General features: G+C 43.1%; 1 protein-coding gene across 3 annotated transcripts in view; it reads left to right on the top strand.

The window, feature by feature from the left end:
- The window catches only part of galnt14.S (polypeptide N-acetylgalactosaminyltransferase 14 S homeolog), a 210,525-nt gene that overhangs the window by 142,720 nt on the left and 49,035 nt on the right, over window positions 1-18,770 (top strand). For all 3 annotated transcript variants that reach the window (XM_018264923.2, XM_018264922.2, XM_018264921.2), the window contains exon 3: window positions 14,602-14,700. In XM_018264923.2, the coding sequence (XP_018120412.1) occupies window positions 14,602-14,700 (99 nt within the window). The remainder of the gene's footprint in view (window positions 1-14,601; window positions 14,701-18,770) is intronic.

Raw genomic sequence — 18,770 nt, 5'->3', positions numbered from 1 at the left:
GGGAGGCGGGTGTATCAGTACAGGAGAAGTGCTGATATATCAGTGCCAGTAAACCACAGGGCATCTCCCGGCAGACAAAGGTGAAGCAAGCCGAGCTGATTGAGTTATATTCCTGCTCCCTTGTGAGTGCCGATGTCTACAAGAAAAATGGCCTGATTGGAGGGGAGGACGAGGTAGAGATATTCTGCTCTGGACTTGTATTGATCTCATTTATATTGTTCCAGTCGATTCCATTCTCTGTTATTCTGTGCATTTTATACAGCAGTGCTGCACTAATCTGTTCTTCCTGTACAGCAATACAAACATCTAGAGCTGGTATAAGATACAGCCCTCCTGCCATAGTGTTGGGGGTCCAGAGGAGAGGATCCAAAACTGGGTAACACCCGGGAAATCCAGTAGAGTTGATAGGTAAGCTAATGCTGCATAGGGCTGTGTATTAGAATCATGTGCAAGTTACTAAGTCACCTGCAGCCAGGGGGTCTGGGGCCCACCAGGGCTGCCACCTCAGGGGCCCCCACACACAGTCATGAGGTTCTCCACATGGAATACCCAAAGCTGCAAACCCCTCCTTCCCATGGATACCTTGTACTTCTCCTGGAATCACAGGGCAGACAAGGCTAGGGTTGCCACCTTTTTTTTAAAAAAAAAATTACCGGCAAGTCATGGGGGCGGTAACTAAATTGGGAGGCCGTGACGTAAAAAGGGAGGGGAGCAACATGTAAATGGGCGGGCTGTGACATAAAAGGGGCGGAGCCGCGGGGGGTTGGTGCTGCAAAGGGGGCGGGCCCCATAGCGAGAGGGGCAGAACACGAAGGAAAGGTAAGTTTCTGCTGGAGGGCCAAGGGCTTTTGTTAAGGGTATTACAAATTACCGGCAGCTACATTGCCGGTAAATTTGTAATACCGGCCCCGGCCCTGGCAGGTGTTTTACCGGCTAGGCCGGTAAAATACTGGCCGGGTGGCAACCCTAGTCAAGGCCCATAGTTTCAGGGGAAGAACAAGTCTGGGTCAGCAGGGCCCATGTGAGCCAAGGCCCACACAGGTTTTTTCCCGGTGTCCTGTCGGCCCAGTCTGACGCTGACCCTAGTTGGCCTATCATAATTACAGCAGTGATCCCCAACCAGTAGATCGTGAGCAACATGTTGCTCTCCAACCCCTTGGATGTTGCTCCCAGTGGCCTCAAAGCAGGAGCTTATTTTTGAATTTCAGGCTTGGAGGCAAGTTTTGCCAGACCCTCCTAGAGGCTGCAAGTCCACATAGGGGCTACCAATAGCCAATCACAACCCTTATTTGGCACCACCCCTGATATACATCAATACTAAACTGGCAGCATTGTATTAATGATTCAGGTCCATTGCAGAGTTCAACCACCTGACCCTACGGGAGGTTTAGAGCAAGGAAAGGTGCAAAGTGGGTGGGTGGAACTGGCTGTAGCCTGGACAGAAGAGGCATGGGCAAAATCACCCAGATTCAATTAGGGGAGAGGTTGATCCTTCTGGAAATCAGAAACCTTATAGTCAGGTTTAGCGATGGGCAAAATTTTCCCGTTTAGCTTCGCTAAAAAATTTGCAAAATGCATTGATGCCAATGGGCATTACAATTATTTTGATGCCTTCATCAATTTTAATATGCTCTCTTATTTTGGCCAAATGCATAGTCCATAGGCGTCCATGACGTGCGACAATGTTTATACGCACGACTATTCTCTTTCGCGAATTTGTAATTGCCGACGGCGAGATGAAGAATTTCCCGCAAATTCGCGCCTGGAGAATTTATTCGCCCATCACTAGTCAGGTCTCCTAATAATAAAGCTAATTTATTATCCAGGGGCAAAGTTCTGTGGTTTTTGCCCACAATTTATTTTACCCCAAGTCTGTTGCAGCTGCCACTGTGCAAATCATTGAGTATTGGTTATAAAGATTTGCTCCGAACTGTGAATGGCCGTGTAATAGGTGAAATGTGGCTCCATACCAGCGTGCCATTTATTCTACAGGTGTTATTGAGTGCTAGTGCTAAATGAATGGCACCCAACCCTTGCGCTTATCTGATGTGGTTATCAGTGGCGTAACTACCAGGGGAGCAGGGGGTGCCATTGCGCCAGGGCCCGCACCCCCTCAGGGCCCCCCGACAGCTTGCGCGGCAAGAAATCCGGGCAGTTCTGGGCTGATTTCTGGGCGGTTCCGGGCATACGGAGGGGGGCGGGGGGCCCGGCTGCGCGTCCCGCGCCAGGGCCCGCCCCCCTCTCATTACGTTACTGGTAGTTATATTTACATACAAGGTGCATGCACACTGGCATGTATTCACATTTTAAATATAAAACCCCAAACTACAACTCTTCTACCCCCATTTCTCATTGTCTTGTTACGGGAGTGCAATGCACGGTGCTCCATTTTCGGTCAGCGCTGAATTGAACTCGACTCCCCGGTTTATCATTCACAGCAGCGGCTGCGCTATTTATACGTTTGTCAGATGCAGCATTAATATTATTTATAGTCGTTTCTTGGAAGAAATGGGATATTTTCGAAACGTAATGCGGAATAATTTATGGGACCTAAACAGTTTTCCGATGACTTTTGCACGCTCATTCACTCCGTACACAAAGCAGTAAAGAATTAAATAAATTTTCAATTATTGGCCCTCCCGGGAATACGAGCTGTTTTATGGCATTTAGGAAGGGAGAAGTGCTGTCTGTGCAAAACAAGGATTTAGAAAGTGAGCTGAGATTTGAAAGGCTGAATCGCAAGTGTTTATCAAAGCCGAGCAGACGGCTTCCTACCTGGGGCTCCATTCTGTGCGCTGGATTCAGGGGAGGAACGAGCCAAGTCCTAAAAAATTTCTGCATGTCTGCAAATCACTCCGTAGTCTTTAATCCAAAGGTACAGATGGATATAATATTAGGGCTCATATACCAATGGTACCGGCAGAAGTGCTAGAGCAAATTTGCACCCTTCATACAGAAGCTGACAATTGCACAGGTATGATGCTGACTCAATACTTGAACCGTGAAATTGTCAGCTTCAGAGTACAGTTCACATGGGTGCAGCAAAGCCCGCAGGTTTAGACTGGGCTAGTGGAAAGCTGGGAAAAAGCCTGGTTGACCCTGACCCTCATGTGCCCTAACGACCCAGTTCCAATCACTAGTGATGTTCAGGCCTGCCAGACACCTGTGGGTTTAAAATTAATTTAAGGTGGCCGTAGACGCACAGATAATATCGTACAAAACAAATTTTCGTACGATATTCGGAGGGTGGGAAAAAAGCCTGACTGATATCGGCAGAATACTTGGATATCGGTCGGCTCATCGATCGGGCTGGACGGAAAATTTTGATCAGGTGCCTTTGAAGGAACCCAAACATCGGCCATTGTTAGTGCTGAATCGTCAGATACAGGTAGAATTCTATTGTTTCTACCGGTATATCGGAATATTCAGCTCTACACATGTGTCAGGGGCGGAACTACCGGGGGAGCAGGGGGTGCGAGCGGGCCTGAGCCGCCCAGCAGTCCGCCCGCCGCATGTTCCCCAGCCAGTTCCGGGTGTACGGAGGGGAGCGGGGGGCCCAGCTGTGCGTCCTGCACCAGGGCCCGCCCCCCTCTAGTTCTGTTTCTGACGTGTGTATTGAAACGAACGATCTTTCTTGGAAACATCTTTTCCAAGAAAGATTGTAATTTTTATGTCTATGTTATATTGTTACAAAAGTATCTAAGTGCACCTGCCATGTATTCTGGGCTCTCTGCCAAAAGCCAATTATGTTTTAGAAATGTTGTATCTTTTTATGGCTGTTCAGTGCAGGAGATCAAAGAGAAAGTAGGACATTTCAGTAACAATCTGGGACTGCGGTTGAGCTGTCAAAATCGGGACTGTCTCGTTAAAAACGGGACAATTGGGAGGTATGACCTAGGATATTGCCCCCTCTCAGCTGATCACAGCCGCAAGTTGAGGAGGAAGTAGTTACAGAAAGGGGTGGGATTAGACGTCAGGAGGGTGAACCCTTGAGGTTGCAAGGAGCTCACTATGGATCACAGCCCCTGTGGGCCTTGGACACCCCAGTCCTACGCTGGGTGCAGGACTTCCTAGGCTTGTGCCTCTGGGGTCATCAACTTGTGAATTTTGAAACATGTACAGCACAAGCTAGTAGTGTCCAAGTGATGCCCTTGTGCCGTGACCCACTTCCTACCTTTAGTATGCAACATTGTTTCATATATAGTGAGAATGGAGCATAGCGGTTTGCTCCCCAGGTAGGGTTGCCAACTGGCCGGTATTTTAACGGCCTGGCCAGTAAAAATGATGGTTGATCCCAATGTTATTAATAGGGAAAATATATAGGGATTTTTTTCCAGAAAAGGTGGCAACCCTATCCCCAGGGTATAACATGCAGAGCATACTCAGGGCATAATATATATGTAGAGTCCTCTAATGATTCAAGAATAAACTCTAAAGCACGGTGCTAACTGGGGTGTGACTAAACCTTGTGCCGCACCAATGGTTTTAATGTTGTGCTCCTGCTCCATCCAGCAACATAAAGGATGAGTGGGACATAGTGACTGCATCACTGAAGAGGCCAGGACTGTGCAGGAGATACATTAATGGATGTGTAACGTCACCAGTGGAAATGGGGAAGACCATCAATCCACCCGCGGCCCAGTACAGGGGCTAATTTGCAAGCCCAAATAAATGCCTGAGATCTATGAGCAAACCCATCGGCCTCAGACCACCCTGTGAACTACTAGTGTCCTCAATGCTAAATCACACTCAAGTTGCTCTTCCATTGTGGGTGTGAATGGCCTAAGTTCTGGTGCACTGCTCCGAAAGCAACATTACTGTGCGATTCATTAGGTGAAAATGCAAAGGGAGCTCTGGAAGTAACAGGATGGTGTAAATACCAGGTATCCCTTGCGTCTGTGCACTCTATATTATTTTGCAGCAATATAAATGAAATCAGGAATTCTGGAGGAAAGCACAATTAAAGAGGAGCGAATAATAATGCAAGTACTTTGGGGTTTTGCACTTATTGCACTTGCATTAGTAAATGAGGCCAATGTTGACGTGGAACGTGAGTCTTGCATTGGTTTGTCTGTCTTCATTTATTTTTTTTCAAATTCTTTTTTTTTTTAATTTTACAACAAAGCATTATGAACATTTCACAACATGTAAAATAAACATGCAGTTTCATATTTCAAATCAATATCATACAGATTTTTTTCCTAAACAATAAACAAATATCTTGACCTGTTTCTCGCCTATTCAATATTCGCTCATGTTCGAAAACACATGAACTTAAAAGTTCAGAAAGAGAGAAATAGAACACATTTTAGAAATTAAAAATGTACACAAATGGGGTGACAACCTAATTAAATTCCTGAATTATCAATCAGCCTTCCCCATGAGTTTATGTATAAATTTCTTTTTGTTGTCTAAAGATTCTTTATAAATTGACCATCCCCTGTTTATTTTTCCCTTCAAGGAAAAATCCCCCATTCTGAATCCAAGAACCTCCTGAATACATAGGCTATGTGAATATGAAAGTTCATATTTTTTTCTGTTATCCAGAACCAAAATACAGATTTGCTAGTGGCTGCCATTAATAGTTGACAAAAATCAAGAACCTCAGCTGAAGAGTTGACATTATTTGCCTTAACCGATGAAACGTTCACGTCTAAAAGTGCAAATTCTGGACCCAATTTAATATTTATATTAATTGAATCTTTGAGGAAACGTTCGATTTTCTCCCATAAAATTGTTATCATTGGACATGACCAAATATAATGAAAAAAGTCAACGTTATATTCTTCGCATTTCGGACAAAAGGATAGCTTGCAGGCATTGGTTTGTCTCCAGTATGCTGCAACTTTGATGCCAGTGTGCATCCATTTTCCGAATATATAAATATTTTGGGTGATTGCAAGGCAAATCTGTGGTCTGCGGGAGCTTATATAGGAGCGGTTGGATTGACTGCAGCCGTTTGTCATTGGAACGGCCTCAGGCTAATGTCAGACATTAACAGGCCCGGATTGGCAATCTGTGGGTTCTGGCAAATGCCAGAGGGGCTGCTATAAGGTGCCATAGAAAGTCAGTATTTAGTGGGCTGGTGGGGGGGGGGCTGTTTGGGCCTCTATGTGGGCTAATTGGGCCTCTGTGTACCTGAAATGCCAGGGCCTATTTTAATTCTCTGTCCGGACCTGGACATTAATACGGGAAGCAGTGGCAATCAATCAGACATCCCTCTCTGCCTGTCATCACTGCCCATATTAATCTATGGCAAAATCTGTGCCTGAAGCACATGCAGCTACTGCTGACAGACCCGTGAGAGTTTAATGAGTGTGCCCCTTAAAATGAAAGGAAGTTTGAAAGAACAGATCAGGGACGCCCGCACAACTACAACTCCCAGCATGCCCAAACAGCCACCAGGGAGGAAAAAGCCAATAGTAAATACAGAGTAATTTAACCCATGACTGCTGTGCACTTATCCGACATATTCCCAGCGGCTGCTCTTTATATACAACCAGCTCTATTGGCTTTGTTCTGCCGGAGACTGGTACTCACCAGCGTTTACGGCAGCACTCGGCTGAGGTACAAACATCATTACTTAGTGGCTTTTGTTCAGTATTATAACAATTTTCAGGCTGTAATTTTCACCAGTGGAGACGTATTAGATGGCAATTACTCTGGATGTGATTGTGGCACACGGTAGTTACGGGCTCGCTGAATTAAATGCTTGTTGGAGCTACAGCTTTATTGTGAGGGGCAGCTGAAAGAATCCCATTAGTTCCCCAAGAAATATGTATTTTACAGCTGTTTAGCCGTCATTGTGGGGATGTTTTTGTGATACGGGTCCTACTCTCCCACGTTTTGTACATGGATTCAGGCAACACACACACATGCACAAACTCCTGTGAGTTCAGCTCTGTAACTTACATTACAAACAGTGTTACATTTAAAGGAGAATTCAACCCTAAAAATGTCTTAAATGTCATATTTTACTTACTGAACTTATTGCACCAGCCTAACGTTCTCAACTTCTCAATAGCAGCAATGATCCAGGACTTCAAACTTGTCACAGGGGGTCACCATCTTGGAAAGTGTCTGTGACACTCACATGCTCAGTGGGCTCTGATTGGCTGTTGAGAAGCTAAGCTTAGGGCTCGTCACTAATTATCCAGCAGAAAATGAGCTTCCCTGGCTGTAATATAAGCTGATGCTACAGGTTTGCTGATTATTACATTCTGATGCTAATTGCACTGGTTTCTGTGCTGCCATGTAGTAATTATGTGTATTAATTACTAATCAGCCTTATATTGTGACATTTCTATTCTATGTGTACTGTATATTGTGAGTGGGTCCCTAAGCTCAGTAAGTGACAGCAGCACAGAGCGCCCAGAACAGCCACAGCAGAAGATAAGATACTTTTGTAACGATTCAAATGTATCTAAATAAGCAATCTAGATAAGCAAATAAGTCATTGTAACAAATATAAGATAACAGGTCCCTTGGGAAATGTTAGACTCACAGCTTAAATGGCAATTCGCTTTCATTAGCAAAACTGTAATAACTGGAAAAAAAACCCCACAGAAATATGTTCAAACTTTTATAACCTGCGAAATTTTGGTAATTAGGGAGTGTGGCCTCAAAATGGGCGTGGTCAAAAACATTTCGCACTTTTTATTTCCAAAATGTTGGGAGTATGAAGTCCGACCCTGTAAGTACCTTAACCTTTGTTGGGGCAGTTGTAAAATGCTATAGCCCCAGTGGTCCCGGCACCGGGTACATATACTCAGGCCTGGACTGAGAATTAAAATAGGCCCTGGCATTTCAGGTACACAGAGGCCCAATCAGCCCACATAGAGGCCCAAACAGCTCCCACCAGCCCACTAAATACTGACTTTCTATGGGACCTTATAGCAGCCCCTCTGGCATTTGCCAGAACCCACAGATTGCCAGTCCGGCCCTGTGTACACGTCTCTGTATGAAAGCATCTCCGGCAGGGGCGTAACTATAGAGGAAGCAGACCCTGCAGCTGCAGGGGGGCCCAGGAGGTATAGGGGCCCCACGAGGCCCTAATTCATATACAATTTCAATAAATATTGGAGAAACAAGTCAACCTCTAAACATTTTGGGGGCCTGAAAAATAATTTGCTGTGGGGCCCAGTAATATCTAGTTACGCCACTGATCTCCAGCCATGGCACAAAATCAAAGATCCCTATTTAAAAGAATCCAATAACGAGGATGACATTATGTGATCTTTACACCCGAACTGATTCACTGTGAAACAGAAAATTAATTTCCTTTTAAACAAACAAGAGACGGAGCCCAGAAAGGTATTGATCTGTGTTTATATCAGGAAAATGTCACCTTTACCGTCCCCTCTGGATCTGAACTTTGTGAAGTCATTAAAAGAGCAAATTCAGCAGCTTCACGGCACGGCCTGTTATAGTAGAAATATCTGTATTGTACTGGTTGTTATGGGTTACTGCCTTGGGGCACATATACCTGATGTTAATAAATGAGCCTGTCTGTAATGTGACCGTGGCCCTTTAACAGATTGTTGTGTATCATTCAAACAATGACTTTTTTTTTTTTGTGCGATATGAAGCAAAATGCAGCCACAAAAGCCAATTGAAATTCAAATATCACAGTCAGCAGCCTGCCTGCATCTTGGGAGGAATTAAAGCAAGATTTAAAATGCACTATTACCCATGAAAATAAAATCACTGAAACAGCATTTTAATGCACATGTTTAGTCCAATTTATTTCCAGATTTCCTGTGCTGGGGTGACCTAGTTACACATCATGTAGTCGTCTGCTAACTGCCTGTAATGAACTGCTCTACCTACTGTCGTCTGCTCAGGAAATTACATGCACTTTCAGATGTTTATTCTAGCAAAGATGCACTTTTATATCACATGGTTTGCCAAACAGAATCCTTTAAATATGGCCCTATAAATATTATGTTCTGGTGCTGATGTACATATATAATGATATATCTCATATGGTACCCCCTACTGTAAATCACAAGGATATTACAAGGCACTGAGGGTTTCTGTGTGTATATAAAGGCACAAGGCTGCAGGCTGAGTTATACAGGAAACTCTGAGTATTTCTCATATATTATAAGAGATAATGTACCCCCTACTGTAAATTATAAGGATATTAGAATTCGCTGAGGGGTTTTGTGACCATATAAAGGCACAAGGCTGCAGGCTGAGTTATACAGGGAACTCTGAGTATCACTCATGTATTATAATGGATAATGTACCCCCTACTGTAAATGATAAGGATATTAGAAGTCACTGAGGGGTTGTTCTGTGACCATATAAAGGCACAAGGCTGCAGGCTGAGTTATACAGGGAACTCTGAGTATCACTCATGTATTATAAGGGATAATGCACCCCCTACTGTAAATGATAAGGATATTAGAAGTCACTGAGGGGTTGTTCTGTGACCATATAAAGGCACAAGGCTGCAGGCTGAGTTATACAGGGAACTCTGAGTATCACTCATGTATTATAAGGGATAATGCACCCCCTACTGTAAATGCTAAGGATATTAGAAGTCACTGAGGGGTTGTTCTGTGACCATATAAAGGCACAAGGCTGCAGGCTGAGTTATACAGGGAACTCTGAGTATCACTCATGTATTATAAGTGATAATGTACCCCCTACTGTAAATGATAAGGATATTAGAATCACTGAGGGGTTCTGTGACCATATAAAGGCACAAGGCTGCAGACTCCGTTATCATCAGGAAGTGGCAGTGTTGTGATTTAGATCAAATGGTTTTCAGACCACTGACTCATTTCCATGTGACACTGAGCTGGAATCACATGACTGGAAGAAAGTAGAGAGTCCCATGTGTAGCAGAAAAAATTCAAGCAGAAAAGTGGCTATACCTTTAACAAATTTAAAGCGAGTCAATTTCTTTCAACACATCTTATTATTCCACAAAAACCAATTGTATGATCAGTTCCCTCCACTGAACTCTCCGTTACTCTCTCTCTCTGCGCATCACAAAGAGTCTGAAATTCAGCATCTGACAGAAGCTCTATTCCTTACTCACAGTGAAAGTAATAAAATATTTAAAAGTGGCTCCTTTGTATAAAAAAAGATTAATTTCAGTGCTCCGTGCCAAGGCTGTGATGTGATGAAAGGCAATTTTATAAACCACAACTACAAAGAGCTTGAGAAACCAGAAATAATCAGCGTTGAGGGGTTGTCATCTCTCGTGCGAATCTGGGGGAATTGTCTTACATCTGTTTGCTTGTCGGGATTTATGTTCCTTACATTAAAGCTGAATGGGCTGCTCTATGGTAAAGAAGCTGGGGGAAAGGGTGAGAATGCATTTTAATCCCTGAGACACTGGTAGTTCTGCCACTGGCTGCTATTGAAACTGCCATTGCTAATCTGCCAATTTAACAGAAATGTCTCGTTTCCCCTCTCATTCCCCTCCCAAATGGCTCCTTCCACCAGTACCTTAGACCCATGGAATGTTACTTGTGCAAAGCTAAAGAACTCAGCAGTTCGGACCATGCATTATTGATCAATAGCGATGGGCGAATAAATTTGCCAGGCGTGAATTTGTGACGAATTTCCGCCTTTTGCCGCCGGTGAATATATTCGCAAATCTGCTGGAGCAAAAAAATTGGGGCTTTTGGGCCCCTCGCACGCATAAAAATTGGTCGTGCGTCAAAATTATTCGGACGCCCATTGACTTAATAGGCGCACGTATAGCAACTGTCGCGGGTGTCAAAATTGACGCGCATCAAAATAATTTTGACGCCCATTGGCTTTTTGCAAATTTTTCTCCGTTTTGCAAATTTGGCGGGAAATGTGAATTTTTCGGCAAAGCGAAATGGGACAAGTTCGCCCATCACTATTGATCAATCATTATTGGAGGAAAAGTCCTTGTCTGGGACACTCAAGCTGCTTCTTCAACTTTAGGACAATAAAGATAAACCAACAAGGGCAATATAAATATAGGCACCTAAGGGCTTGGGCCTAGGGCGGCAGCGGCCCTCGGGTTACAGTTCTGTAGCGGGTTGTGTACCCGCAAAAAAACGGGAACCCTGCGTAATGAGGGGAGGTTTTTTTAGGTGTGGGTTGCAGGTCCGGTTGCGGGTCTCATCTAAATTTCTTATCTTATGTAATATTGTTTATATTTTACTACTTTTAAAGTTTTACAAGACTTGTTTCTGTTCCCACCCAATTTTGATGATGTCACTTACGGTTTGCAGCACCATCACTTCCTGTTTGATGGTGGTCGGCAGGTTGTGGGTCGGGTTGCTGATAAGGCAGTTGAGGGTCCGGTAGCGGATCAAAGTGGGTAAATATGCGAGTTGCGGGGTCGGTCTGGGTCTTAGAAATTGGTTCCGCTCAGGACTCTACCTCGGGTGCCTATACAGGTATGGGACCTGTAATCCAGAATGCTAGGGAGCTGGGGTTTTCTGGATAATGGATCTTTCTGTAATTTTTAACTTTATACCTTAAGTCTACTAGAAAAAAATGAACATTAAATAAACCTCGGGTGCCTATACAGGTATGGGACCTGTAATCCAGAATGCTAGGGAGCTGGGATTTTCTGGATAATGGATCTTTCTGTAATTTTTAACTTTATACCTTAAATCTACTAGAAAAAAATGAACATTAAATAAATCCAAAAGGCTGATTTTGCTTCCAAGAAGGATTCATGTTATCTTAGTTGGGATCAAGTACAAGGTTCTGTTTTAATATTACAGAGAAGAGGGAAATCATTCTTCAAAATCTGGATATAATGGAGTCTATGGGAGACGGCCTTTCTGTAATCTGGAGCTTTCTTGATAACGGGTTATCGGATAACGGATCCCATACCTGTAGAATCGAACCGCTGCTTTTGTTGCTATGGGTTATTAGACCCGGGCAAATGGTTCATCACTTTTACAAAATCAGTGGTGATTAAATGTAGCCAGGAGCTGACCCTAGCGATCCTCAGTCCTTTCCCTTACAGAGCCCCTCCATGCAGGCTTCATTTATAGCCACAGTCAGATTTTATTTTAAATCTTAATTCAATACTTTACCCAACGGGCTGACTCTGTGTATTCTGCGCAAATGTATTCTGACTGAGTGTGCATTTGTGTCGCTGGATTTGATTATTATTTGGTGCAGGGTCCCGGGAGGATTAGATAAGCATTTTGAGGAATGTTAAACAGCTCTTTAGGCCTTGGACCCATTCCTGAATCTATTCTGGCTGCTGCTGCCTCACTCCTGATACCTTGATGTCTTGATTATTATAAATGCCTTTATCTTTCTCTGGTCTTAGACAGGGGCGTAACTATAGAGGAAGCAGACCCTGCGGCTGCAGGGGGGCCCAGGAGGTATAGGGGCCCCATGAGGCCCTAATTCATATACAATTTCAATAAATATTGGAGAAACAAGTCAACCTCTAAACATTTTGGGGGCCTGAAAAATAATTTGCTGTGGGGCCCAGTAATATCTAGTTACGCCACTGGTCATAGATGTCCCTCATTTTAGAACCCCATTGGTTTGTCTTTTGGGAATAATGGACAATTTGGGGTTGAAGCCTACAGTCAAGCTTTGCTACCTCCAACTTTTATATTATGCAAAAAAAATCTATCCTTTTGCATTGGAAATCGACTGAACCCCCAACTATTACCTTCTGGAAAGGTCAGGTTAACAACATCCTTCCTTACCAAAAATTGGTTTATATCACAAGGGGGTGCCCCAAGAAGTTCGAGGGCATTTGGGGAGCTTGGTTGGAATATGAAGCCGCTCATTAAGATTGTGTTCTATGTGTGACGGTATTTTGACTGCTGGTTCCACTTCCACTATGTATGATTTGTTTTTGTTTTTTATTTTATGTCTACAGTATGTGATGTGTTGTGAAAAACTGCAAAAATAAAAACTTTTAAAAAAACATAAATGCCTTTATCTTTATTTATTCTACTAATTTTATTATGCTTTGTGCCAATATTCTGGGCACAATGAAACTTTAGGGTGAGGTCACAGGGGGCACTTTTTACATTGCGTTTTTAAAACCACTTATTCAAGCATAAATACACAGACACCCTACTGAAAAAAATACACTATAGCAGTTCCCAAGGGGCACTTGTGAGCCAACATGACATCCACCACGGGATGCAAGTATTTGTATTTATTGAAACATTAATATGCCAAGGAAATGCCATAATCTCTGCCATTTTAGACTTCTGAAAAGAACAAGGAAGTAGTTACCATTGGCCAAAAACAGATCACTTGACAATACAAGGAAAAGGGAAGTGGCATGGTGGAAATGATGGCGCACAGCATATTGCGAACGCCTGTAACAGCAAAAACTGAAATACATGTTGGGTAAAGAAAACTACAGGCTAAAAATGCATATTATCCCGCGTGTGGTTTCATTGGTGTATTTACGATTTATATGGTTATAGAACTTCATGGTGGTTTTTAAATTAAACTGTTATTAATATTTTGTAAAATGTTATTTTACAAAAATGTACCCATTATTCCATATACTCTATATATACATACAGTATATAAATATTTTTTATGTTTTTTAAGCACATAAGAAACTGAGGTTAATAGGCTACAATCCATCTCCATTTTAAAGTGTGAATTATTGATTAAAAATTAGATCACATATTCTGTAGAAATGCCCACCATTATATAGAAGGAGTCAATCCCCAACTCACCCGCATTCTTTGCTTCCATTTAATGCCTTCTTGCCATCAGATTCCCATTTACAGGGGGGACTATTCACATATCAAACAAGGTGCCATCTCTTTGTGGTTTGCTTTGGAGTTAATGGCAGCTGCCTGTATTGTGTATTGATCCTGAAAAACATCAGACATTGCTTGTATTGGGAATATGAAGAGTAATGCTTAGTCCTTTTAGCATTTTGCTGTTGGAAAATTAATCTTTGCCTAAGTGATACTGTAATCAATAGAACAAGTGTTTATTTGCACAGATTGTTGGGTTGCCAATGGAGCCCAACACATAGTGGACCCTGCAGTGTAGCAGTTGTAGGTAAGATGGCCAGGGGTTAGTAATTATAGCAAACGATGTCGCCAAACTCTCTCCAATATGCCCACCTTGAGGTGGGCAATATCGGGCTGATATGATCGTGGGCCCTAGGGCCCAACGATCAGATCCTAACGAATGGGAACAGGCGGTCGGATCACAGGACCGCATCAACGAACAGATGCAGCCCTGATCCGACGGGATTTTTAGTCCCATCCGATCGAGATCTGGCCGACTTTCGGCCAGATCTCGATCGGGGAAAGCCCGTCGGGGGGCCCCATACTCGGTCTGTCGGCAGCTTTTATCGACCCGTGTTTGGCCACCTTCAAGGTATGGTGATAAAATTAAGAAAAGATCCCTTATCCAGGCGAACCCCAGGTCCCGAGCATGGATAACAGGTCCCATACCTGTACATGTTAAAGGGGAGGTTCATCGTTTAGTCAATATTTAGTATTTTACAGAATGGCTAATTCAAAGCAGATTTTCAATTGGTCTCCATTTTATACATATATATATATGGTCTCATGCTGACCGTATTGCATATTCCATTATATTACAGAATTTTCGAGCCTGACTTTTCCTCTTTCTTTGTTTCAGATGTATAGAATTGCACTACCAATCTGATCTTCCACCTACTAGTGTTATAATTACCTTTCACAATGAAGCAAGATCCACACTCCTGAGAACCATTAGGAGGTAAGATGTGAACACACTGTACTGTACGGTGGGAACACACTGGAGGCCATTAGGTGACACTCTGTGCCGTCAGTTCATTTCATATTCACACTTCCCATTTCTCACATTCCTAATAACTCCTGGCTCAATAATTAGTATTATTAGGTGTAATCTCTCCCTTTAAAGGGGCAATGGCATTGTTGTATTATTCTGTGCCCACCTGGCATTCTCTGTATCTCAGTGCGGCCCACTGTTCCATATTTACTCATCTGAATGAAGCACAAACTGGGGGTCTCTCCGCTCCAAAACAGGGTGCATAGACCTACGCAATTCATTTAGCTTGGATGGCAGAGTGAAAAGTGCAAATAAATAGATGATCATGCTTAATTGTTGCACTTTGCACCCTTTCCTTCCATGTAGTTAATAAGCCCTATAGAGTTTGGGTTCAATATCAGCATCATATCTCATGGACAACTGGACGGTAGAATAGAATTGACTAGTTCAGGGTAAAACAACTGGCCAACTAGGACACCAATGGACATGATGATGTTTATTGGCTTCAGTGGGCTGTTTTATCTGCACACCCAGATGATTGTGCCACCCATTCTGCTCCATGGGACAGGGGAGAAACTAAAGGGGCAGTTCAGAGAAAAAACTTGAATAATGGAATAATAGATTGGAATAAAGGAGAAGAGAACAAAAAGAGTAAAAAAATGAGAAAGCAAGTGGAAACAAGGAAAGAAAATGTGATGTTAGGGAAGACAGAATGGAGCCCAGACATGTGCAAGGGGAGATACAGTAAGAGGTAGGTGAGGGAGACCAAACAGTTGGGAAGGATAGGCCTGCGAGAAGACAAAAAAGATTGATAAACTTATAACAAAAGAAGAGAGGAGAGAAAGTGAAGGATATTGGGATAATGTAATGGATAATGTATAATGGATAATGTATAATGGATAATGTATAATGGATAATGTAATGGATAATGTAATGGATATTGGATAAATCGCCTCTTCTTCGGGACGACTAATCTCCCTAAACTGCCTCCCGCTGGCTAGAATCGAAATCGCCAGCGGGATGGCACTCGGATCGATTAGTTTTCCGAAGTTTCCTCATGAGGTAACTTCGGACAACTTTGGAAAACGAATCGCACCGATTCAGGGAGATTAGTCGCCCCGCAGAAGAGGAGATTTGTGGGCCACTAATCTCCCCGAATCTGAGTGTGTGTCTCTGCCCTAAGGAGGGAGATAAAAAATCTGCCACAGCCATGTTGTCTCCGCACCCCCTAAATACTACATCCATTTTACAAAATTTGGCAGGTTATGGAAAGTTTGAACACATTTCTGGGCGGGGGGGGATTAGGGTCATATTTTATGTGTTATTACAGTTGTGCTAATGAAGATGAAATTGCCCTTTAAGGCGTGAGTCTCCATTCCCCCAAGAGACTTGTTTATCTCTTTAGTTACAATTGTATCTAAGGGCAGGCGCTGAGTGTTCTGGGCTTTCTGCCACAAACCCTCTTATTTAATCGTTTCATAAACATTGTATCTTTTGCTGGCGTCAGATCAAAGGGAAACCTGGGACATTTACAAAAAAAAAAAAAAAACAGTGCTGAGCTGTCAAACTCAGGATGGGAGGTATGGCCTAAGAGCAAGATGTCATTGTGGGTGTGGTTAGTAGAAAGTAGGGATGCACCGAATCCACTATTTTGGATTCGGCCAACCCCCGAATCCTTTGCGAAATATTTGGCAGAATACCGAACCAAATCCTAATTTGCATATGCAAATTAGGGGTGGGAGGGGGAAAACATTTTTGACTCCCTCTCTGCCCCTAATTTGCATATGCAAATTCAGGTTTGGTTCGGCCGGGCAGTAAGATTCGGCCGAATCCTGCTGAAAAAGCACGAATCCCGTACCGAATCCTGTATTTGGTGCATCCCTAGTAGAAAGGAGTCAAAGATGAAATTCTCTATGTTAAGCATTTTATGATGGGGGTAGGAATCACTCAGGGAGGGCTGTCAATGATTTACTACTCTGTTACTCTACAATGATATTAGTTGTAGTTCAACAACACCGCCCATACGCATCTGCAGGCAGCAATGAAGATTCTTACATTATGCTACAAAAGAGTAGAGCCAGGAACCAATCACCAACAAATACACTGGTGCTAATGAGCCCATAACCAACCAGATATTTTAAGGAAAGGACTAGAAAGAGTCACATCCTATATTCTGTTTTCCGTATTCAATTTGCCCTTGAAATTTTGTTTATTTACTTGTGCGAGCGGCTTGGACTGTAACTCTCGGCTGTGCCCGGAAAGCTGTCAGCCTTTAATGATTCTTCGCCATCGCCCTTGAACAGACGCATTGCCTTCAGCTATAATAACACACTTTGTATTGTATTTTTATAGCTTTTCCCCCGTCTCGCTCACCATTGGCTTGGATTTATTTATTTATTTATGTCCTCTTTCCTATTACTTTCTGTGAGATGGAACAGACTTTGGGGTGTTTAATCATCCGCACTTTCAATTACCTTTCTGCCTCCTTTTCCCCTTCCTTTTCTATTTTCTATTGTTTTTATTTGCATTAGATTGAAAAAAACATGTCTATACAGCGAGTATCCCATATGCTCTGCATATATAAATAGAATCAGTGCATTCTGAGAATTTGAGCTCTGTTTCATGTTTGTAGATGGACTTTTAGAAAGCAAAGATGTTTTACAAAGAGTTCTATGGATACCTTGGGCTTGATGGGGGCTATAAATATTAGTAAGTGACAGCAGCACAGAGCATGTGCAGTGAATCAGCAGAAAAGAAGATGGGGAGGCAGGGAGCTACTGGGGCATCTTTGGAGACGCAGATCTTTACTGCTTAAAGGGATCCCGTCATCGGAAAACATGTTTTTTTCAAATGCATCAGTTAATAGTGATACTCCAGCAGAATTCTGCACTGAAATACATTTCTCAAAAGAGCAAACAGATTTTTATATATTCAATTTTGAAATCTGACATGGGGCTAGACATTTTGTCAATTTCCCAGCTGCCCCTGGTCATGTGACTTGTGCCTGCACTTTAGGAGAGAAATGCTTTCTGGCAGGCTGCTGTTTTTCCTTCTCAATGTAACTGAATGTGTCTCAGTGGGACATGGGTTTTTACTATTGAGTGTTGTTCTTAGATCTACCAGGCAGCTGTTATCTTGTGTTAGGGAGCTGTTATCTGGTTACCTTCCCAATGTTCTTTTGTTTGGCTGCTGGGGGAAAGGAAGGGGTGATATCACTCCAACTTGCAGTAAAGCAGTAAAGAGTGATTGAAGTTTATCAGAGCACAAGTCACATGACTTGGGGCAGCTGGGAAATTGACAATATGTCTAGCCCCATGTCAGATTTCAAAATTGAATATAAAAAAAAATCTGTTTGCTCTTTTGAGAAATGGATTTCAGTGCAGAATTCTGCTGGAGCAGCACTATTAACTGATTCATTTTGAAAAAATTTTTTTACCATGACAGTATCCCTTTAAGGGCTGTGGTTGCCTTGGGCTGGTACAGAAGCCCAACAAATAGGGGGTTATTTATCAAAATCTGAAATTTTCTCACAAATCCACATGGACCCCCCCGCCCCCATTTATCAATAGATTTTCACGAAAATTTCTGGTACAGGAAAAGACTAAATAAAATTGCGAAAAAAAATCTTGTTGCCTCCCGAAATCTGTGACTTTTTTCGGATTTGACAGCCTAAACCACGAAACCTTCAGATTATGAACGAAACCCAGAGCAGATAAGGATATCTTCAAAATGTCAATCGGACATCTGCCATTGACTTCTACATGCAGTGTCAGACTGGGCCGGCGGGAAACCGGGAAAAAACCCGTTGGGTCCCGGCCCTCTTGGGCCCCAGCCAGCCCAGACCTGGTCCTAAATTGGCCCCCCGAACGGAAAAAAAAGTTGTGCGGCGATGTATGCTCGCCGTTCGCACATGTGCCTGGTGGGCCTCTGTTTGTGCATTCGCGCAGTGCGTCTGCCATTCGCACACGCGCACAAGCTTTCACGCATGCACACGGGGCCCCCGAGGTTCAGAACCCGGTCAGACCCTGTCTACATGA

This window comes from Xenopus laevis, chromosome 5S, assembly GCF_017654675.1.
Source record: "Xenopus laevis strain J_2021 chromosome 5S, Xenopus_laevis_v10.1, whole genome shotgun sequence".
NCBI classification, from domain to species: Eukaryota; Metazoa; Chordata; class Amphibia; order Anura; family Pipidae; genus Xenopus; species Xenopus laevis.
The sequence above is the reverse complement of the archived record's forward strand: the minus strand, read 5'-3'. Positions and strand labels throughout refer to the sequence as shown.